At 36.9% G+C, this 24,079-nt stretch overlaps 1 protein-coding gene across 3 annotated transcripts; it reads left to right on the forward strand.

Moving 5' to 3' along the window:
* The first annotated feature begins 180 nt into the window (after window positions 1–180).
* On the forward strand, window positions 181–24,079 carry LOC142342906 (uncharacterized). Of its 3 annotated transcripts, none has more exons than XM_075394570.1 (4): window positions 181–500; window positions 16,007–17,791; window positions 22,526–23,173; window positions 23,541–24,079. In XM_075394570.1, exons 2-4 carry the CDS (start codon window positions 17,722–17,724, stop codon window positions 23,942–23,944), a joined length of 1,122 nt encoding a protein of 373 aa, XP_075250685.1. In that variant the 5' UTR covers window positions 181–500; window positions 16,007–17,721; the 3' UTR covers window positions 23,945–24,079. The 3 variants fall into 3 exon arrangements, with proteins under 3 accessions (XP_075250685.1, XP_075250687.1, XP_075250686.1); XM_075394572.1 differs by having other exon boundaries at window positions 16,849–17,791; XM_075394571.1 differs by lacking the exon at window positions 181–500 and adding an exon at window positions 552–704.

The following is a 24,079-nucleotide window of genomic DNA, read 5'->3' on the forward strand; positions in this document are numbered from 1 at the left end:
ATTCATGAATGCTGCACAAACATTTTAAAACTTACTTATTGTGTGGAAGGTTGGTTTGAATTCGGCTTAGTGAGACACCAAATTAATTTTCGGCCTAAATGTACATCGGCTTTGATCCCGGCCGCAATCTGTGAAAGTATGACTAATACCGAAAGCGAAGAAAAGCACCAAATAGCTGCTACTTCTACTACTGTTGCAGTATTAGAGTAAGCAACTGACTAACAAATAAAAATTATTTGTCAACCTCGTTTTTAAAGAGGGGGAACACTTTTCCTACCTTTCCCCTCGCGGTTATTTACCATCCCTCAAATCGAACTAGAATACTGTGCCACCCAATTTTTATTCTCATTTTGGTGAGATTATATGATCTAAAATCATTTCAAAAGTTTGTTCTCAGACTCGAGTTTCTCACTCTATTGGAAATTTCAGTTTTTTTTTGTGTATAAAAATTCCCGGAAATCGCTGAATTTACAAACTGCCAAACTCTTCACTTCGTTTTGGTTAGTCTACAAGTTGATAACTGCATCAAATTCATTGATAAACTCATACAAATTCACAAATTTTGGACCATTTTTTCCTTTAAATCCAGGCAAATTTGTTTATTTACCTAATCTTGTATTCCGCAAAGCTATATTTTGTGTGATTAGGTGTCTTAGACTTACAGGAAGCACTGATTAGCGTTTGTAGTCTGGGTTATGAAAATCGTAAGTTCTTTCCTTTCATCAATTATTGGAACTAATTAGAAATACCTGCTTTTAAGAAGACAAAACAGACAATTTTAATCTTATCCTTCAGTCTTAATAATTTTCCTCCTGATTTAATTTAACAGCAGACATTTGACGGTTTGCAGAGAAAACGAGATTAAATTTTTTTTCAGGTGAGTACTATTTTTTCAGTAGTGACTCATCTTTAAACAAACAGGTTGAGGTCTCGCTTTCTCTCTGATCAGGGCGCGAAAGAGCACACGTGATCTCTGAACGCCGCCAGACCGAAGTGACCTCTAATCAGAGGTTTGAGCGCTCAAACTTTACGCGTTCATCGTAACCACCTCTGATCACTGAGGACTCTCATCCAATGAAGCCATAAGAGCAAACAGATTTTTAAGTATGTTTGAGCAATTTTTCCAATCGGCCAATTCTGCAATAATTCTATTCAAGGGTACAACAATACTTTTGAGAGATATTTTGGTTAAAGCAAGCAAAAATGCGCGACCTGAAGATTTCTGGCCGTGAATTACTTTTTTTTTTGAAAGACCAAAGTTCTAAGTGTGGTTGTAAAGACAGTAAATTTTTGGAGACACTGAAACCCATCTGCGAGAACTTGATCGTTATTGAAAAGAACAATCAAAGCCTACGGAAGGAAAACAGGTTTAGTAAAGGAAGAACAAATTTTGCATAAATGATACACAGAGAAACACAACCAGACGCAATGAAATGCTTTTTTTATATAAATTTACAAAAATTATTGCCAAGACAATATCGAAATCTGGCGCGGGATATCATTCTTCCCACTTTACAACTTATTTGCATCAATTTTTAGGGATGTTATCAACCGCATCTTTAACAAAATTTCTTTAAAAAAAATGCATGATATTCATACATTTTAGTCATTGATAGCAGTATTTTCGGAACATTTTCGCCAGCATTAAGGTTAGATCGTTTGCGAAAGAAATAGCAGTGGACATTTTCCGCACGCAAAAACAGACCATTTGCGCTATTAGTAACATGGAATCTATTCGGCAAGAAGCAAAGTCGTATCTGATCTTCAAGTAGTGTAGGTGCTTTTCCACAAGTAGTAAAATTATATTTCTTTTGCTTGGATTATTGTCGCCTAACACCCACTAAGATTGAGGTTGAATCTTATCAGCTTACAGTGATTTCGTATCTTTTCTATTGGAAGGAAGACGGGATTGTTGCCGCTAGCAGCAATGTTGAGTATTTTCTACAATTGGTTTTGTCGGATCTTGTACACGATGTTTATTATTGATTCTTTTGGACTAACAATAATAGATCTGCTTCGCCAGCAGAAAAACCGCTTCTTTGCTGCTAGTTTTGCTGCCGGATCTTTTCCAGTAGCAGTTGCGTCGAAGAGTTTTCCCTGCAGGTAAGGTCAGGTCTTCACCGCTAGCAGTAATGTCAAGTCGTGTATACTAACAGTAATGTCGAACTATTAGTTCAAATAGTGATGTATTTTTTCGATTGGATTCATTGACGGAAGTAGTCGAACATTTTCATGGCGCCTTTTCTTAATTTCGTGTTTCTTGTTAACATTAATGTGGATTTTTTTCGCCGGCAGTAATGTCGGCTCTGGTTCGATAACAGTAATGTCAAATCTTTTGCGCTAGAATTGGTTGATCATTTCCGCTATCAGTACGGTCTTGTATTTTCCGTCAGCAGTATGGTCGATTCTTTTCTAATAAAAACAATGTTGATGAGTTTGGCGTATCTGTTATTTCGGATTTTATGAATCAGTGGCAGGGACGCATCGATTCCTCTGGCAGCAATATCCATTCCTTTTTTGCTAGCGGTTTTTTGTAGATTTTCTATGAGCAGTAAATTCGATTTTGAGCACTACGAGTATGTATTGACAAACTTTCTGCGCTAACATTAATGGATTTTGTCCGCAACCGTTAACCTCGGATCTTTTCCGCCATATGTAAGTTCGATCTTCTCCTCAGTTATTAATTTGGATCTTTTTAAAAGCATTATTGTCGGGTCTTTTCCGCTAAGAGTAATGTTGACTCTTCTCCACTCAGAGCAAGGTGGATTTTTTTTGCGCTACCATTTACGGATCCTTTTCCACTAGCAGTTATGGCGGATATTTTCCGCCTCCAGGGAAATTTCGTTACAAGCAGTAAAGACAAATCTTTTGCACTTACAGAAAAAGGTTTTTTCACAAATAAAAATGTCCGATCTTTTCCTCGAGCAGATTTCCAAAAACAGTAATAAAATTCCGATGCGAGCAAAAAATTCGAATATTGTGATCTCAAGCCGGATCTTAACGGCTGGCAGAAATTTTGGATCTTTTCTATCGGCAGGCAGGTGTGATCTGTGCCGCTGGCAGCAATGTTGATTATTTGTTGCAATCAGTAGTGTAGGATCTTGTTCATTAAATGTAATGCCGATTGTTTTACCCTAGCGAAAATGGATTTTTCCAATAGCAGCCAGGTCAAATAGTTTCCACTAGGATCAAGACCAGATCCCTACCTCTAGCTCCGTTGTAGGGGCTTGTCCGCTAACTGTTAGAACGTTGAGAGAGAACAACCTAATTTAAATTGTGCATAAGATGAACCTGACATAAATTGACAAAAACTCTACTTGTTCAACGTATACTTGGCTAGAAAAAGAAGCCCCGAAAAACAAGAGAATGTGTTATAAGAGATGCCCAAGTCTGAGAGCTTAAGACCAGTTGGTGTAATGGTTAGCACACTAGGCTTGCAAGTAATAGATCCTGGTTCAAATCCAGTACTGGCCCATTTTCACAGTAGTTGCGCCTGCTTAGACTCCAGGCTCTAATCTTAACCGCAAAGGAGAGAAATGATAGTTAGAAACTGTGGGAGACGATGCACAGTTTAAGAGGGCGTGATAGAAGGTTGAGAGAGAACAAACAAAAGTAAATTTTGCATAAGATAAGCTTGACATAGCTAGACAAGAAACTCTGAAAGAAGTCTTGAGTAGTAAGAAAAAAACATGAGAACAGGTTATAAGAGATGACCGAGTTCGAGAGCTTAAGACCAGTCGGGGTAATGGTTAGCACACTAGGCTCGCAATTAAGAGATGCTGGCTGAAATTCAGTACTGGTCCATTTTCACAGTAGTTGCGTCTGTTTAGACCCCCTAACACTCACAGTAATAGCGAACCTATTCCAGCTAGCAGTAATGGATTTTTCAAATAGCAGAAGCTCCGGTTCTTTTCGGCCAGTAGTAAATTTGGATCTTCGCTGAAATATCTTCCAGGTCTTTTGCACTAGCAGTAAGGTTGAATCATTTCCATAATATGAAAGGTCAAATCTTTTCCTCTAAAATCGGATATTTATCGCTTGTTTTAATTACCGGTATTCTCCACTAGCATTAATGATGAATAGTTTCTACTACCAGACTTTTTCGAATTTTTCCAGTCAGCAGCAAGGTCGGATCTTCTCCACGGGCAGTAAGGACAGATGTTTTTACCAGCGCCCAACAGAGAAGTCTACCTTTGCAAAAAGTCTATCTTTGGCTTTTCTTGAAGAGGACATAGTTTTCCATCTATTATAGCTAAGTTGGCACTGGCATATTCAGTCAAATATAAATAAGTTTTTCTTTAGTTGGTAGACAAATTTTAATTTCTGGGAAGAGCCTATATTTTAGCGAATATGACGATGGGATTAGGGGTGGGGGTTACTGTCTTTAAATTTGGGATCGTTATTGCAAAAGGGGGAAATAACGGAAAAGATCATAAATATGTGTCATCCTCTCAGGGACTCAGCAAATCAACTTAAGCTCTTTTGTTAGTCAGTTTTAACTGTTTGTCTCCCATTCCGCAGTATCGAAAATCTGCAAGCATTTTTAAATAATTCTGTCGGATTGTACTTATTTTTATTCTTTCAGTTCTTGATTATTCGATAACCGCATGACTCATCTGATTAGACTTATCAACAAGTTATTATTTTTCGGTTTTGTTTTTAACATGTTTTTTATGTTTGTGAAAAATACTCAAATTCTTTTCATCGCTGCATTTATTAAACATGATTGAACGAAAGCAGAAAAATAACTTTTCTAGCAGAAAAAAGAGAAAGAAAAAAAGCAGAAAAATAACTTTTTTAATAGCTTTTAACTCTTAGAAAATTATTTGAAGGTTTGATGACTGCTGAATATACGTTTTGTTTTGGACGTTCAAAATCTTTATTTTGTAGGCTTAAAGACAGTATTAAAAGGTGGAAAAAGTATTTACGTCTCAGGCCTTTCTTTTAGAGCCATGTCCAATAAGAGTTTGTGTCCCTATATCTACTGTTCCTATATGAATCGCTCCTGAATTTGAATTTGATTTTACTAATACGGTAAATAGTTTCTGTGTTTCAATATTTGAATTTTGTCAGATTTTCAACAAAAATTTTTGGTTAAATTGTGAAGAAACTCAGCTATTATTTCAAAGCCAATATTTGAAAAAAATTTGAGAGATCCGTTTTAAATTTTAAAATTGGATCATTTGTTGAAATTCGTTTTTCAAGTTAAATCTGAACAGATATTTATTCCTTAACCAAATTTGATCCGGATTTTTTTAAGCATTGTTGCTAAACATTTGGGAGGTAGGATATTAGACAAAAACGGCAAACACCATTTTTGTAGCCATTAGGCGATAAATTTGAACTTAAGTTGCGCGGAAATTAGGCCAAAACCAATTATAACACTCCATAACGGTACTATAAAATCCACTGGATGCAATAAAATACTTATAAGTCAATAAAAATCGTCTCTACATTAAAATGATTGAACAAACACAAGGAAAATTCTGTTTATTTTTTCAAAACTACAACTCAATTTATATCATTCAACTTCGGTAGCATTTGGGCATGTCGTACGCGAGTGAAATTGCGTACTTGATCTTGAGTCGCGAGTTGTGTTTGTGTTCTATGTCCTACTTGCGCGGCGAGTGCGCTTTACACAATTTCCAAATGAATTCGCTTAGCGAATCGCGTAAGGACTAAATGTTTACTTTACTTGATTTGTAAAGACAGTTAATGAAGAATAAATTAAATTGGGCAACTGTACGCGAGAAGCAAAACTAAGAGAATGAAGAATAACGCAACTGTTATTCCAGAAGTCATAATAAAATGTGAACATTATTTTCCCGATGTGGGAAAATGGTGGCAACAGACAAGCATGTGAAATAATAGTGATTTAAGCACATGCCCCTCAGGAATAGGTACACTAATTAAATTAAGTACATCGTATGATAAGTTTACTGCACTAAATTAATTTATGATGTACGACATTTCTCCCGCTTCAAAGAAAATTAAAATTGCATAAAATAAAATTTTAATAACAATATGAATAATAATAATACTTATTCACCGGTTAAATAGTATCAACAATATATTTACTGGTTATCATAGCTAGTCATAATTAATAATGTATCAGTTTTAATGTATCAGAGTTTTCACATGTCTTCTTCATCAATGATCAGTTCATTTGAAGTGCTGTGATCGGCTGGCCGTATACGGGGGCGAGGGAAAGTCGTTATGAATCGGTTCAACTCGAGTAGCTGTATCCACAATTGTTTGTATCACTGTGGGTTGAATCGATTCTATGTCGCCTACTCGACGCTTCCTACGGGGTGGAGCAAAGTTCGGAGGACACGAATTAGTAGAATCACCTGATGAATCTTCCTTGTCATATCCATAATATTTAGGATTTTTCCTAGTCCGTTTGGTTGATCGTGTCAGAGTATTGGGGAAAGATGTTGTTGGAGCTGGATGAGATGATACGAGTGCTTCTTGCTGAATGTTTGTAGGCGGGGGTGCAATAAGTACTTCTTCAGTTATAATTGGCTGTTCTGGAGCAGCCTCTGGGATTTCGGGTATTACTTGTGGAGCAAAATTGTCCGGAACTTTTGGCATGCGTACTCGCATTGCGCGAGCAATGTTGGATTTATTCGAGGATACGCCACTACCAGTTTCTCGTTTTTGGTGTTTCATTTTTCTGTCTCCTTTCTGGATGCGGGTACACTCTTTAATATGGCTAAGTATCTTAGCTTCCGTTGTTTTTTCATGTGTGCGGGGTCCTCTGCGGTTGATGTAATCCGTCAATTTGGTTTTTCGTTCTTCACGAGTACCAAATTTTGCAATATCGCTCTTGCGTACAGTCACTTCCACCTTACCCGGCTCCCGAATGACCGAAGTGTATTGGTCGGTCTTTTGGACTACCAATCCTGGGGCCAACACCTCATACAAGCCGTCCAGATTCTTCTTGGATCTCTTATGAAGGTGCTTCTTTCGGGCAATGTTTAATTGGACGGCGTGTTCTTTCAATGGGAGTGGACGGTGTGCGTGCGTGGTACGAAGGAAGCGTGATTCAGTATCCGTTGCTTGTCGTTCGCGATTAGTAGCATCCTTTGTCGCCTTGCACATATTACGTTCAACTTCGTCGTCACTCCGGATGTTTCCCCAATGTTCCTCCGGCAGCAATTCGTTAGGGGTTACAGTTTCTTCATCTAAATAATGATTCAAAATTTTTTCATAACTTAGGTCAGATGATTTGGGTTGAGTACTTATATTACTAAGTGGTGTATTGGCCGTACGCCCGAAGTGAGATTCGAATGGCGAAAGCTTAGTTGTTTTATGTTTACATATGCGAAGCTGGTATATAATTGATTTTAATGCTGCTTTAATGGTGAACGTATTTACTTCTTTGTGTGCGTCTTTAATACATGCCAAGCGTTGTTTAATTGTACCAATTAGTCGTTCAACTAAACCTATTGCACGATGATCATTTGCCGGAGCTGGTATGAGTGTGATATTGTTTTTTGTACAAAAATTTTTTACTTGGTTACCTATAAGACAACGGGCTTGATCTATTCTTAAGGAACGAGGAACTCCATGAATTTGTATATAATTATCTAAGAATTTTATGACATTCGAGGCATTTGCATTATCAACTAATTCCGCAGAAGGGTATTTTGAAAATCTATCAATGCATGTTAAAATGTATATTTCATGTTCTTTTTCGTTATTAACGGGCCCTGCAAAATCTATTTGTATTTCTTGGTTTGGAACTATACATGGTGTATGTGCTTTAAATTGTTTTGCGGGAATAACAGATTTTAAATTTTTACCGATAGCAGTGCAAGATTTGCACTCTATTGCTTTGACAAGCAAATCGCGATTCATGTATGGCCACCAGCAGTGCTGAGCCATACATATCATCCCCCAGCTACCCGGGTGACTTGCATGTAGATCGTCAATGAGGGCCTCTTTGAGTGCATTGGGAATTGCCACCTTCTCGTCCATGCAAACACACCCGCCTGTCACGTGAAGGTCCCGCCAATAACTATGAAGGTATGGGTTGAGGGCCTTCAGTCTTTCTTCATCCCCCCCGAATTATGCAGTCTCGCACTTCTTTTAAGACTGCATCCTTACTTGTCAGTGATGCAATGAGGCCTTTGCTAAAGACTTTTCCCATCACTCGTTCAAACGACATTACTTGGGGGCTATCCGTTAGTGGGGTACTTAAGTTTGAATGCGAGGAGGATCTGCGTGGCGTACTCGTTGTTGCATTGTCAGTGAATGACACGCGAGGCGAAGCTCTGGTAGATCGAGAGGAGAGTGTTTTTCCCTTGAGAGAAGATGCTTGTTGACTCATTGTTGATGAGAGTTTTGTTTTTTCAATTAAATTAATTGACAAGGAGGAAGGCAACTGAATTTGAGGTTGAGTTTGGGCAAAAAGCACTTGATTTTTGTTTACTAATTGAGCACGTGAGTTATTTAACGTATTTGAGTGTGGCTTACTAAAAAAAGTAGGAATTTGAGGCTGATTTTTGATTGACAAGTGAGAATGACTTAAAGGAGTAAATTTGGATGCATTTTGGTGAGCGAGTGACGCTTTTCTTGTATTTACTAGTCTTTGAGACTCAATTTGTACAGGAGTAGTTGTAAATGGTATACTATGTGACGCATATTTAGAATGATTTGGGTATTTAGTAACTTGCGTTGCAAAAGAGTCATCTAAGGAATGCATTTTAGTCTTTTGAGTAACTAGTAAAGGATTATGCCAGGCGGGTGTTAATTTGTTAAAGGACTTGCGTACTCGCGGTGCGAGATTAGAGGTGGTATTAATTAAATTAGAAGTGTTAACTTTTGGAGAAGAACATGTGTTAGCGAGTACGAAATCGTTTTGACTGGAATGTACTCGCTGATCATGTACACTAGTACAATTAATACCATTAGTGGAATGGATAAATAAGTTACGCATTTGATCCGCGAATGATTTATTTTTATGAGTTAAATGTACGTCTGGAGCGTGTGTGCTATACAGATGATTAAATTTAAAAGGGATGATATTAGAGTTGTATTTTCGCGACGCGAAATTCGAACTATTATTTGTTAAGCGAACATGCTGAGCGGGATTCATGTCTAAATTGGAAGTTTGTTTGGAATAGAATTTTGGAATATTATTCCGCGGGGCGAAATTTGAATTAACGTTTGTTAAGCGTACACGCTGAGCGGGTTTTATGTCTGGAGTAGAAGGTTGTTTTGAATAGTATTTTGAACTATTATTTCGCGAAGCGAGTAAATCAGAAATTTCAGTTTGAGGATTTTGGGCTTCATAATCTATGGTTAAAACTTGTGCTGTAATGGCGGTGGAATTTTTATGTTCTCCATCAATATCAATATATAATTTATGAAGTGAATTAGCTGTGAGATTGTGTTTTTGTTCAACCCACCGTGCTAACCTACTATTGTAACTTTCATTTGATCGATGTTCTTTTAAAATGGAAAGTAATGCGCGGTGGTCAGTGATAACAGTGAATTCTTTGCCATACAAATAATTTTTAAAATATTCTATGGACCACACTACCCCAAGAAGTTCTAATTCGTTAATACTATAACGTTCTTCACTACTGTTTAAAAATCGGGATGCAAAAGATATCGGTTTCCAACCATCAACTGTTAGTTGTTCTAGTGCTGCTCCCAAACCGGAGCGTGAAGCATCACATTTGATTCGCGTTTCAAATTGGGGGTTATAATGCATGTTTTCTGTATGATTTGCTATGCGAGTTTTAATTGCATTAAAATGTAATGTGTGAGTGTCAGTCCAAATATATTTAGTGGATTTACGAAGTAGAGGTCTTAAAGGATGGCAGAGTTGAGCTAAATTGGGAATAAATTTACTAATATAGTGGACTGAGCCGAGAAATGAGCGTAATTTTTTAAGTGTATTAGGAGGTTGTAATGACATAATAGATGATGTTTTGGATTCGAGTGGCGAGATCCCAGATTGAGTTATATTATATCCTAACCATGAAATTTGTTGTTTTGCAAAGTGGCATTTCGGAAGGTTAATACGAAGGTTGTCTGCATCTAATTTTTTAAGACAATCCAGTACAAGTTGAAAGTGATCATCTTCTGAACCTTTACTAACAATTAAAATATCATCTAAGAAACAGAATGTATTTTTAAGTCCAATCAGGGTGTAATCCATTGCCTTCTGAAACTCGGCAGGCATGTCTGTAAGACCGTAGAATCCTGTTTTGAATCGATATGTGCCTGTCATGTCACCACTGATAATATTAAAATTACAATGATTAGCAGTTTCAGGGTGTAAATTTAGTTGGCTGTAAGCGTATTTAAGATCAATAGTAGAGAAATATATTTGCTCCGCGGGTTCTGTTTTGTAATTTGTTATTATTTGTGATATCGAATCCATAAGTGTTTCAATATTTGGCATTTGATATTTGTTCTTATGTATTGCTTTGTTAAGAGTTTTAGAATCTAGTGCTAATTTTATGGTTTGATCTCGTTTGACTGTGATTACAATAGGTGAAATAAAATATTGGTCAGAACAGTTATTCAATTTTTCTATATGTCCCTCTGCAAGAAGTTTTTTAATTTCAGTATTTACTCGTTCTTGCAAATTAATGGGTACTCTTCTACCCTTTTGATGTTTTGGCTGGAAATGACGATGAAATTTAGATTTGACAATGTGTATTTTTGAGCGACCAATACGTGTAATAAGTTGAGGGAATTGTTGTGCGATACGTGTTTTGATTGGACATTGAGATGTGATAGTGTTGACCATACTACCTTCCTGTTTTGGGGTTTGAGTTACTGAAATTCCAAGAGCGTCAAATAGATCTCTTCCCACTAGTGGTTTTAGTCCATCACGAACTACTACAAATTCAGCTTCTTCAAGTCGCCATCCATTGCTCGCAATTGGTGCCTGTATCATACCTATCACGTTTATGGGTTCGTTGGAAAATGTTTTGAGTTCCTGGGGAGGCGCTATCATCAACCAACGAGCAAGGGGAGAATTTTCCACAATTTCCGAAGCAAGAGACTCGGGCAAAATACTGCACACACTGCCGGAATCAATGAGGAGTCCAACATGGGTGTTACCAATTTGTAGAATAGTGTTCTTTGGTTCGATCTGAATTGCGGTACTTGCGATGCTGGCGACCATATTGTCATCTGAGCTGTCGTAATCCGATTCGCATTGCGGGTTATAATTCATATTTTGTATGGCATTTACCGTTTGATCAATTGTAGTTTCTTCAACAGAGTTAACATTAGAGCGATTAGATTTGTTTGATGATGATTTTGGTTTTCTGCACACTCGCGAAAAATGGTTTTGAAGGCCACAATTGTTGCAAGTCTTGCCTCTGGCAATGCATTTGACTCTATGATTAGCTGACCAAGTTAGACCACAGTTCCTGCATAGTTGGTTTGGTGATCGAGGAAAGCTGGATGTAGTTGGTCGCTGATTCGGTGGTCGAAACGATCGTTGAGGAATTATTGCATTAACTTGCGGAGCAGATTGCGAGTTTGTAATTTGTAGTTGGTTTCTTTGACCTAGTTCCATATTTATGGCCAAACGTAATGCTTGGGCTGGTTCTAAGGTTTCTCGCAACAATTCCCGTTGAATTTCTGGATCTAACATATTTGCAATAAATAAGTCTCTAATGAGGGTGTCTTCTTGACTTCCGAGCTCACAATTTTCAGAAAGTTCTTTCAATTTTCCGAAGAAATGTTCGATAGACTCTCCTCTTGTCTGTTTCGTGGTGAGAAGTACATATCTGTCGAATGTAATGTTGCGCTGACGAATAAATGCTGTTTCCATGATTGTCCAAAGTTCTGCTGTTGAGAGACTGTCCATCTTGAGATGTGGGTTTTGACTACAGACAATTGGACGTCCTTCAGTGCCCAAACTGAGATATAGCATTGACACAGTCTTTCGATCGGCTTGTGCCCATGGCTTGTCTCCGCACATTATTCCTATCTCCAATTGTCTCTGGCACCGGTTTTCCCAGTTCATTTTTGATTGAGCGTTCCTCGCCAATCTTTCCCGCTCCGATTGTGCCGATGATCCCGTTATCGTAACCTCATAGATCGGTTCAAGTGGTAGTTGTACTGTTTCAGGTTTTGGTTCCAACAAAGTGTCTATTGTGATATTTTCCTTCGCAAGAAGCGCTAACTTGGCCTGCATCTGCCACTTTTCCCATTTCAGCGGCGGGTCTACACTAGGTTTATCCCAAAATGGCTCAATGCCAAGTGGAGCTCGTTTTTGAGCTGCTGACTGCGCCATGTCGTACGCGAGTGAAATTGCGTACTTGATCTTGAGTCGCGAGTTGTGTTTGTGTTCTATGTCCTACTTGCGCTGCGAGTGCGCTTTACACAATTTCCAAATGAATTCGCTTAGCGAATCGCGTAAGGACTAAATGTTTACTTTACTTGATTTGTAAAGACAGTTAATGAAGAATAAATTAAATTGGGCAACTGTACGCGAGAAGCAAAACTAAGAGAATGAAGAATAACGCAACTGTTATTCCAGAAGTCATAATAAAATGTGAACATTATTTTCCCGATGTGGGAAAATGGTAGCAACAGACAAGCATGTGAAATAATAATGATTTATGCACATGCCCCTCAGGAATAGGTACACTAATTAAATTAAGTACATCGTATGATAAGCTAACTGCACTAAATTAATTTATGATGTACGACATTTCTCCCGCTTCAAAGAAAATTAAAATTGCATAAAATAAAATTTTAATAACAATATGAATAATAATAATACTTATTCACCGGTTAAATAGTATCAACAATATATTTACTGGTTATCATAGCTAGTCATAATTAATAATGTATCAGTTTTAATGTATCAGAGTTTTCACATGTCTTCGTCATCAATGATCAGTTAATTTGAAGTGCTGTTATCGGCTGGCCGTATACGGGGGTCGATCGGAGACACCTGTCCTATGATAGGCGAGGGAAAGTCGTTATGAATCGGTTCAACTCGAGCAGCTGTATCCACAATTGTTTGTATCACTGTGGGTTGAATCGATTCTATGTCGCCTACTCGACGCTTCCTACGGGGTGGAGCAAAGTTCGGAGGACACGAATTAGTAGAATCACCTGATGAATCTTCCTTGTCATATCCATAATATTTAGGACTTTTCCTAGTCCGTTTGGTTGATCGTGTCGGAGTATTGGGGAAAGATGTTGTTGGAGCTGGATGAGATGATACGAGTGCTTCTTGCTGAATATTTGTAGGCGGGGGTGCAATAAGTACTTCTTCAGTTATAATTGGCTGTTCTGGAGCAGCCTCTGGGATTTCGGGTATTACTTGTGGAGCGAAATTGTCCGGAACTTTTGGCATGCGTACTCGCATTGCGCGAGCAATGTTGGATTTATTCGAGGATACGCCACTACCAGTTTCTCGTTTTCGGTGTTTCATTTTTCTGTCTCCTTTCTGGATGCGGGTACACTCTTTAATATGGCTAATTATCTTAGCTTCCGTTGTTTTTTCATGTGTGCGGGGTCCTCTGCGGTTGATGTAATCCGTCAATTTGGTTTTTCGTTCTTCACGAGTACCAAATTTTACAATATCGCTATTGCGTACAGTCACTTCCACCTTACCCGGCTCGCGAATGACCGAAGTGTATTGGTCGGTCTTTTGGACTACCGATCCTGGGGCCAACACCTCATACAAGCCGTCCAGATTCTTCTTGGATCTCTTATGAAGGTGCTTCTTTCGGGCAATGTTTAATTGGACGGCGTGTTCTTTCAATGGGAGTGGACGGTGTGCGTGCGTGGTACGAAGGAAGCGTGATAAACAAATAGACCTGTAAAAACTCAATTCTGAGTTGATATTGTATTTCAATGAGGAGGCTCGGAAATGTGCTTTTGCACATAATGTTCCGATCCCGCTCAATCAGATTTTTGACTTAATTGTCCACCAAATGAGGAAGAGATAGAAAACTTTCAAAAACATCATAATTGTTCAAAAATCATTAGTTTATCCATTTAAAAAATCTCTCTAGCTCTATGCACTATACAATTTCAACAAAACTCATTAGAGGGCCGGTGATAATTGCCATTAAGGAGCGTAAGAGACATGACAAACAGCAAAATCAAATAAAAACAACAAGCATTACTTACGACCAAAACTCAATGTCTATCCAATTTAATTTGAAATGTCCAAACTCATTGAAAAGGTTGAAATAGCATCAGATAAAAATTAAACTAAACCAAATGACTTGCATTGAACCAGAAAAGATACGGAACCTGCCCTTGTGAGAATAATTAACAAGTAGACAGAAAACAAAAAGGGCAAAGTTAGAAAACACGTTTACACTTTTTGAAAACATTGAAATTCAAAGTCGTGAAAAAAAAATTTGCAACTGAAATCGTCAATGGCTTCATTTATACTTTCAAACAACACCATTGAGACCTGTCATTATCCCGTCATATTTTTCACTAAAAATTTTGTATATAATCAACTAGGCCATATTCAAGCGCCATTAGTGTCATATGCGACTTGTCAATAAGATGCCTTTAAAGTGATGAACGGACAAGACAGCAAAAGAGAACCTCAGAAATAGGAGAATGTCGAAAATTAAATAAAAAATAACGAAAACTCGTAGTATCAACGCCAAAAAAACCAATATTTGTATCAAAAGCAAATGATACAATATAACTTACTCGTAAAAAGAAGGACATCTCTCTTTTTAATGAGACTACGGTAAAAGGTTGCAGAAACAAAATTGAAAGTGGCAAATCTCAAAAGACTATATTTAAAACAAATTTCAAAAACCGTAAAACAATACAACCGTAAGTTTTCAACCAAAAAATGGCAAATAGTTTAACTTCTAACTGTTTAGGAAACCAATGATACATGTCATTACTGAGACTAAGTCAAAAGACTAGACAGAAATTTCGGGAAAATCATAATTCACTTAAAATGATCAAAATTGTTAGATGAAAACTAAATTGGCCAAGTTTGTCAGAAAATACCTATTTTTTTTAGTCAATTGAATTTGTAGACGGAACGAACTAAATTAGAATATTTAATGAAGGGATTTTCTGATGTTTTGAAGTTTTCAAAACAAAATGGCCGAATCTATTGAATGTTAGGCAGTTAAAATTGCTTTAAAAACGTAGACTAAAAACTACGCATTTTTTTACAGCAAAACCTCTTTATGTTGCCCTATGCCAAGATGAAACCCGTGTAAGTCGCCGAGCAGTTCTATTAGAGCCTTCCTTCCATAGTCTCCTCCAAGTGATTCACTGAAAGTGTTGAAACCACATAAATTTAGTGATATGAAGGACAATTCTTGTTTAGAGCTTTTATACCCCCCCTCTCCTTGCTCATGTGTAGGCTCAATTGAATCAACTGTGTAGAGAGCCATTTGGGAGCTTTTGCATTCGGATCCCCAATTTTCTTGCCACCCCGCCACCTCACCCAGTGAAGATTCCTAAGATTAAGGGATCTTTTCAACAATTGCCCCCCCCCCCCCCCTTTGGTACCTAGTAGAGAATCGCCTCCCCTTCTGTGCTATACTTTACCACAATATTAGTTGGCCTACAGTTTAGATAGCCGAAAAATGTTTTCAGCGCAATTGCGGACCGCTGTTCACGGCCATGCCTCTCACGCACTGTAGGATCTAATCCGGAAATCGCGGGTCGGTTATCGCGGCGAAGCCGCGACGCGCGCGAAGCGCGCCCACCGACCCGCCAGTCGGAAATTCTTTTCGCTTTGTATTCCAATTCGGCTAATTGCCCTAGCATGGCGCACTTTATTCTATCCAGTTTAACACAGTATGAGCATACACGGAAAGTTTAGTCGTCTCTGATTGGTTAATAAATCGCTCGCTTAAAATCTATTCAAGAATAGGCCCCCCTTTTGCAAAAGGGGGGGCAATTGTTGAAAAGATCCAGATTAAGACTGAGACCACCGAAGACAACCCCTCATCGGTCGTATGAGAGCAATTTGTTAGTTCATTTACTTGAGTTAACTTTCGGTTGTTGTGTTTAGGTTTGGATCTGGTCAGAGCAATGCACTTCACTCCTAAATTTACCTCAATTTTTTGATGACCATTTACTTGTAACTATACATTTGTTTATCTTTAATAGTTACATGGCCATTACTAGTGTTACAGTAAATCCTGTCGTGTTGTGTATGTATGAGTAAAGATTAATCACACTTCTTAAAGTGAAAGTAACATTGTATTTATATCTAGATTAATCATATACACCGCTATTTTACTATTTGTCATAGTCCATTACTGCCAAAATAAACACCAAAGTTATCGTTTTAGTCTCGTGAACTAGAATATACTAGATCGTGTTAAACTGTGACAAAATACCATTTAGAACATCACGGCATCTGTCAATTTGTAAATTTGATTGCATTTGACTTTCAAAATTTGAAAGATATCGCAGCGTATAAACGAACAGCATTTTCATCACGCCGGTACTGTTTCAGATCTAATTTCGGAACCCTATAACTCCCTCGGCCTTGGGTTGCCTTTTAAGGTAACGTGTCCCCACCCCTTCGTCAAACACCGAGGTCAAACACATTAGTCATGAATTTGACCTTGACTCATTCTTTATCATGAGCTATTTTAAAACCTCGCTTTTAATCCCAAACTACCTAGTAAATTACACCAAAAGCTGATGTCATCCAATTATTACCTACAATTTACCTTTCATTGCAAAGATGTTTATAAATAGTTTACGATTTATTAGTTGTTTTGTACAGTCATTCGCTTACTGTTGCTATTTTTGCGACATTTGAACTTTTCTTTAACTTAAATGACATCATAAATTGTCATACGCTCTTATCAGAAACTATAAAACCTGCATTTATTGTTTCAGATGACGCCCAACTATCCTGTAATTAGTCATAGTTATCAGTTTATTATTACATTTATCACTAACTAGTGAATTATGACTCATCACTGCAAATTCCGTCGAAATTAACTTCAGCTCAGGTGTGTCTGCAACGATTAGATGCAAATTTATTGCTGCAGAATTGGTTGCAGTGCGCAATTAAAGAAGTCAAACCGCGAGAAATAACTGAATTAAGCAAACGTCCGCCTAAAAGCGTGTTTAAATAGGCCAAAACAACAAATCATCTTTACTTTAATTGTTTACAGCTCATAAAACAACAAAAGCCAGCCGATCAGACAACAAATCCTGAACTATTTTCTTACTCATCGAAGTTGCTAAGCTGCAAAGTTAGCAGAAAAATGATTAATATTAGCAGTTTTGTTTTTGTTTAAATTCGTTCGCAGCTTATTATTTAAACAAAAGTATTTAAATTTCAGCCTTTCAAGATCGCCGAGTGAGTAATATTTTCAATATATTGCTCACTTTAGTGGAAGAATAACTATCACACGTATGCTCATAATAGCCTGGATAAATTTTTACTCACGATTCGATTAATCATCACCCTTATTGTTATTTATTTTGTTCGGCGCTGTGGTCCCAATTTTATTATTGTTCATTACTTTATTTTTCCCTTTTATCTCATTCCCATCACTCATCCAGGATAAAGAGGGGCGAAATCAGCCTGTGGCGTTTGCAGAAGTTGTTTATTTATGTTTGTCGTAAAATTATTACTCATTCAAAGTCATTACAAAGTTAGCCTTCAGCGAGAACTTCAGTTTCGTTTTGTTTGTGACGCAGGTCAGACGTGAATCGACTTCAGTTTTGCAGTTTTTTGTTCGAGAACATTCTAGAAGAAGGATGTTCCTCCCACTGTCTCCTCCAGTGACGACCAAACCAGAGTCCGGCTCAGCTGAAAACTTCTTCAAGTGTAAGTTTTGATGTGGATATTTATTTTTTTTATCAGATTGGCTTTTACAATTGAGTATTCGAGAAAAGGTTTTAGCATAATTTTTTGAAGTAAATAGTAACATGAGGCATTCGCATATAGTTTTCCGAAACCTTTGATCACAAAATTTTCTCTGTAGGAATAAAGAGGCAATTATCTCGAAGCAAAACAAAAGTTTTTTTCACGGTAAAAGAGCCGGAAAGAAAGACAAAAAATAATTTAATTTCTTGAACAAAAACAAAACCTTTTGAACAAAGTTTTATCAACAAATACGAGAATCCAAAAGCTCATAGGCAAAGTTTCTGCACAACAAAAACAACACATCACCATTAAAACCTCAGCAAACTTTAAAAAAATGAAACAAGAGATTTGTAGTTAACTGGACCTGCATTTTTTAAAAATGCTAAAGATCAATGATAGCAAATGTCACCAGTGCAAATGTTTTCTCTTTTTGTTCACAAAAATTCAACCATTTAGCCAACTTACGATACAAAAATCAGCAAAAACATGTCTCCTTCGAATTTTTCGGCAGCTGAATATAGAGGATATAGAAATATGTCCTGTGCAAAAAAGGAACCGAAGTTGGAAAATAAACGCAGAAACCAATGGCTGATTTGACAAAAGTTTATGAAGTGAGATGCATGTGTTGTATATACCAGCAACCTTTCAGATCTTTCTGAGGTTTCACAGACGGTATCCGCTTTTCAGCCCCATTTATTTAACCCCCTATCATTTCACCCGGATTATTTAAGCCCTCTATCATTTAATCCCTCTATTATTTCACCCGGATTTTATTCACTTATTATCATGTGCTGAAATAATATGATTCAATATTGACGGTTTTTGAAGGTTTTCGGTAACAAATAAAGTTTTATGCTAATTTGGTGGTATTTCAGCTATTTTGCTGATTTTTAGACGAATTTTAGCCATTTTTTCCCATTATTTTGCTTTACCGCCTTAAATTGGTTTTCACAAGACGCTTTTTACTAAAGTTTTCAGATACCAAGTAATTACAGTTTTCTTGGTATAAAGTTTTTTAGTTGAGAACTAAGACAAAAAATTAAAAATTTTGGATTATTTCTCTTGAAAATTATATCTGGAAAAATTAGATTATCATTGTTGCCCGATTATCAGGAATTCATATATGCATGAATGCACACCGGGAAGTCATACAAATTAGGTATGATGTTGCATTTTAGCTAGAATCAATATGTTCTGGTATGATTACCGGGATTCTTCTATGATCGCGCGATGATGCACAATGTTAAATGAATTCTATGATGCATAATATTGTAAGAAAATGGTCGTCGTTCGTCTACGGCGAGCTATCACTACTCATCAAAATCATTCGTACAACTGTTCTCGATAAAAGAAACAAGGAAGCTTGGTAATGTGCGTTTCCACATTGTTCCCACCCCGCTCAACCCCATTTTGTCAAATTGTCTACCAAATGAGGAATGAGGAAGGAACCAAATTGTCTACCACTAAATAAACCACTAAATTCAAACCACTAAAATTAAATAATCCCGCATTAGGGGACCGATGAGACCTGCCATTAATGAGATTAGAAGACAGAACAAACAGAAAAAAAACATTAATTATTGGCGAAACTCGATATCTTTCTATTATTTAAAAAACTTAGTAACAAAACCAAAATAGAATTAGATAAAACCCAAATTAAACAGACTAACTTTTACTTCACTGCAAAGCAGATGGAACTTGTCCGTTATGAGACTAGGAGGAAGCAAGTCGACAAGAAGAAGAAGAGAAAATTTCAAAAATCCATCAAAATTTTTGGAAACTAAAAAACTTCAAAAGCCATAACAATCATCGGCTTTCAACTACAAAATATTAGATAACCTCGCAAGTAACTCCTTGGGAAGCCAATGGGACCTGCCATTGCCGAGACTAAGTCATAGAACTGCAAAATAACAAAAGATACAGTACCGATTAAAAATTTTAAAATTAGTGAAGAAATCACAAAGTGTTGAGTTAACTGAAAACATTATATATGTTCACTTCGACCTCACCTGAACATCGACAAGACTGGTATTGTGAAAAAGAATGCCCGGCAATGGGACGACAACAAAAAGAACCACAAGTAATGACCATTATCAAAAACTCGGTGTCAAAGTCATTAAAGCATCCATTAAAACATAAAGCCAGTAAAGATTAATGTTGTATTCACAAGAAAGTGGATTGGTCCTGTCATAAATGGGCTAAGTTACAAGTCAAAGAGTTACAAGATAAAGAGAACAAGTGCGAAGTTCAAAATTAGATTGATAATTTAAAAAATAAATTCAAAGTCATCGAAACCATTAGCTATTATTTGAAGACATTAAATACGTTCAACAACAATATAGGCAAGCATCCAAAAATTATTAAAATTGTTTTCGAAACCTCAGTTGGAACATGAAAAAGATAGAGGGATTAATGTTTGCTTCATCAGGAAATGGATCGTACCTGCAATTGATGAGACTAAGTTACAAGTTGACAAAATATGTCAAAGTTCAAAATACATTCATTTTTAGAAAACATCTATTTTTAAAGTCATTGAAAACCATAAGCTATCAACTGAAATCAATAAACATGTTCACTTATATCGTTATAGGCGACCATTGAGACTTGTCATTACTCCGAACATGAAATAACATATGTTCAATAGCTTCTGCAAACGCCAATGGGGCCTGTCATTAATGTGATAATGTGACAGGACGACACAAAGGAACATAAAGAATAGGCAAAAATCCACAAACCCACAAATTGTTTAACGAAAACTCGTAATGTCAAAGTCATAAAACCAATAGAGAAAACATAAAACCGCTAAATGGATTCACTTGGTTTTACTCTAAAGACAATGATGCCTGTTTTTAATTAGCCTAAGCCACAAGTTGTCCGAAATAAGAATGAAAAGATAACTAAGATCAAAAATTCACCCACATTTTTCTAAACCAAATATTTTCAGAGTCCTAAAAACCATTATTTAAAACAGAAGCTCTATACAGAGTAATTTCTGTTTCATTAGAACGAAGATAGGACCAGTCATTAATGAGACCAAGCCTCAAGTTGACTGAAATAAGATTTGAAAGTTGGCTAAGTTCAAAAATCCAATAATATTGTTTAAAAGAAATATAAGATAGAATAGCCATTAGGTATTAATTGAAAGCAATAGATAGGTTAACTTACGCCTCTATAGATGTCCTGTGGTACCTTTGATTGATGAGTTCAAGTTATAAGACAGAACAAATGCAGGCAAAACTTAAGAATTCATTAAAATATTACGAACACTGTCGGAGCTTTAATTACCATGAGCGTTTCTCTCAAAATAATTTGTTCATTCCGCCTCATTGCACGTTGGTATCTCTTTTTGAAGGAAGCTCTAAATGAAAGCGGACTCTAAATGAAAGCAAAACTGAGTAAAATTTGAGCAAAATTGTGAACAGAAAAAGGTGAACAAAACAGGGGAACATCAGACAAATGTTCATAAATTGTATACCTCGATAACTCGTCGGAAAAAGCAAAAAATCTTCAATCTGATTTTTTACACTTGGCGGGCTTTCTACTGGTACCACTCACAACTCTGTTCCATGAACATATCGATCGGCCAAAGTTGACTGAACAAAAACCCAGTTGAGCATATAGTTCCTTCACCCATTAAGATGGTGTCAGTACCGAAAATTTTTTCATACGACAGCTAGTGCGTAGAATTGTTGAGGCTAGTGTGTAGAAAAGATCTGGAATTCAAGTCTCTATTTTGTTTTCCCTCCGTCTTGACAAGATGTTCATTATTTGTTACAATTAAAATTTTCATTATTCTTGACCCGGATTTTTACAAAATCGACAGAAAGGGAAAAGTGACAACCGCTTGTGGTACCGTGACATTTCTGTAACAATTTTAAGAAACTTTACCATTTTGAAGTTTGTTATGAGCAGGAAAATGGTTTGGGCTCTTCTATTTTTACACGACAGTACTTTCGACAATTTTGTTGGCTTCACATTTCATACACTTTTTCAAGTGACGAACTACTGAGTTTTTAAATGATGATTAATCTTCCATGCCTAACTTACAAACTAATTCTAATTTAAAAATTAAATTAAATGTACAATATTTGAACGTCATTCAAATCTTTCACAAATTTTTTCATGTTCATATCTTCGACTCCATCTCTCTTTTCTGAATCGTGCTTTCATGCTGACTTCTCGCTCATTCGGTGATACTATCAGGGCCAAGGAAAATGATTTTAAAACTATTTGCCGTCCTTTTTTGATATTAACTTCTCTAATTGCAAATTATTTGCAGCAGCCTGGTCATTAAATTGACTTCGAGTTCTCGTTGTCGTTAAATTAAAAAAAATGGTTGAAAGCAATAAAAGACGATAGTAACAGATGTACAAATCTGCTATATACCAAATTAGGAAGTCGACGATCAACTGCATTTTATCAGATCCATCCCCCCCCCCCCCGAAGATTTAAAATTAGGGGATGATCGGGGGACTTTCTAGAAAATTCCAAAATTTTTTTAAAAAATTTATATTTATATTTTTTGTGTAATCGAGTAAAAGTGATGTAAAAATGAGGGCTAATGAGAGGAATTTTTTGGCTAAAAGTGATGTCAGATGGCGTTGTTACTGGTTCCAAAGACTGATAGATGTATACGTTTTTGGTCAAGAAATGTCTACTACTGTCAACCCGGGTTCTAATAGTTTTATTTTCCAGGCGACCCCCTTTCCCTTCTCTCGCCTTCATCGAAAAGAGTCCTCAGCCCTATTCAACCGAGCAGCCTGGACGACCAGCACATATCAACCCTCAACAACTCCCAACCATCTCGCATCCTCCCCTTCCTCTTCCTGGGTGGATCCAAGGATGCCAAGAACTCCGGCTACCTCAGAACCCAGAACGTGCAATACATTGTCAATTGTGGCCATGAAACTTTGAACCATAACGACAGACAACGTGAACAAACTGTTTGCCAAGATTCATCATCGGAAAATCATCGTTGTTATCATCATCTTGACAGTTCAGGTACCGCAAAAACAACTTTGCACCATAACGAACTTAACTTGATCTCAAGCTACAACGCCTCGTGGTCAAAATCAGGGAAAACATATCACCAAAAGTGTCAAAATTTCACTCATGAAAATGACGACGACTGTTCTGAAGAATTGGATGAAAACGCAGTTATCATTTCAGCCCAGGATTCTTTAAATTGTGATTCGGTTTTCACTCGACAGATTTCACTGCCGGTTGCTCGCAAAGAGTTCAAGAATCGAACAACTGATGGCAACAACGTGTTGAACATCGCAGCCTTTGATTCACCTCAGCAAGATTTGAAGCAATACTTTGTGCAGGTCATTAAGTTTATCGGTGAGTGTTGTTTTGAAATTGATCAACAATGAGGAAATCGTTTCCACTATATTTTTCTTAGCTTTTCATTTTCGATTTAATGCAATATTTGTGTTTCAAAAGTTGCTTTTCATCGCTAGCTGTGATTTTCAGTAAAGAATTCCGAGCTGAACGTTCAAAACGTTTTTAATTGATCAAACAAAATTTTTCAGAAGACAAAAACAAATTGTCATTTTTTTTTCTATTTTTGACCCCCACGTTAGCGGCTGCATATTTTTTGCAACCAAAATCAGACGTGTTATATTACATTTCCACTGTGATTTGCTGCTTAATGAGACATGATGTATATGTTCATAAACCTAAAATATGTTTACTGTGTCCGTTTCAGAAAAAGCCCGAGCCTCAAATAGTTCAATACTCGTTCACTGTTCAGCGGGAATTTCACGCTCTGCAACCTTGGTAGTTGCTTATGTCATGTGGTACTTCCAACTATCATTCATGGCAGCTTACAAATTTGTGCAAAATCTTCGACCTCAAATTTCGCCCAATCTCAACTTCGTGGGTCAGTTAGTGGAGTTTGCAACGGAGTTAACTAAAGACGATTCGGACATTTTGTCACAACTTGGGTTTTCGAATTGCAAGACTAATAACTCGTCGTCTAACATAACGCAGGAAATATCAACGTTATCAGTCCCGAAGCGGAAGCGATCGGTGAGTGAAAATGTTCCGAACAGCAAGGAAGCGAAATCAAAAAAGCAGGTCAAAAATGCAATCAACTCGTGTCAAGGATAAATTGTCTATAGTCTATGTATTTATAAAGCTTTTATTTATTGAGTGCTGTTTTGTATGATTTTTTTTCAGGGTAATATTTCCTCTGTTTATAAGGTTATCTGTTTGAAAGCTTTAAATTCAATATATTACTTTCAA

Source organism: Convolutriloba macropyga, chromosome 7, assembly GCF_964194025.1.
Source record: "Convolutriloba macropyga chromosome 7, txConMacr16.3, whole genome shotgun sequence".
Classification (NCBI taxonomy): domain Eukaryota; kingdom Metazoa; phylum Xenacoelomorpha; order Acoela; family Convolutidae; genus Convolutriloba; species Convolutriloba macropyga.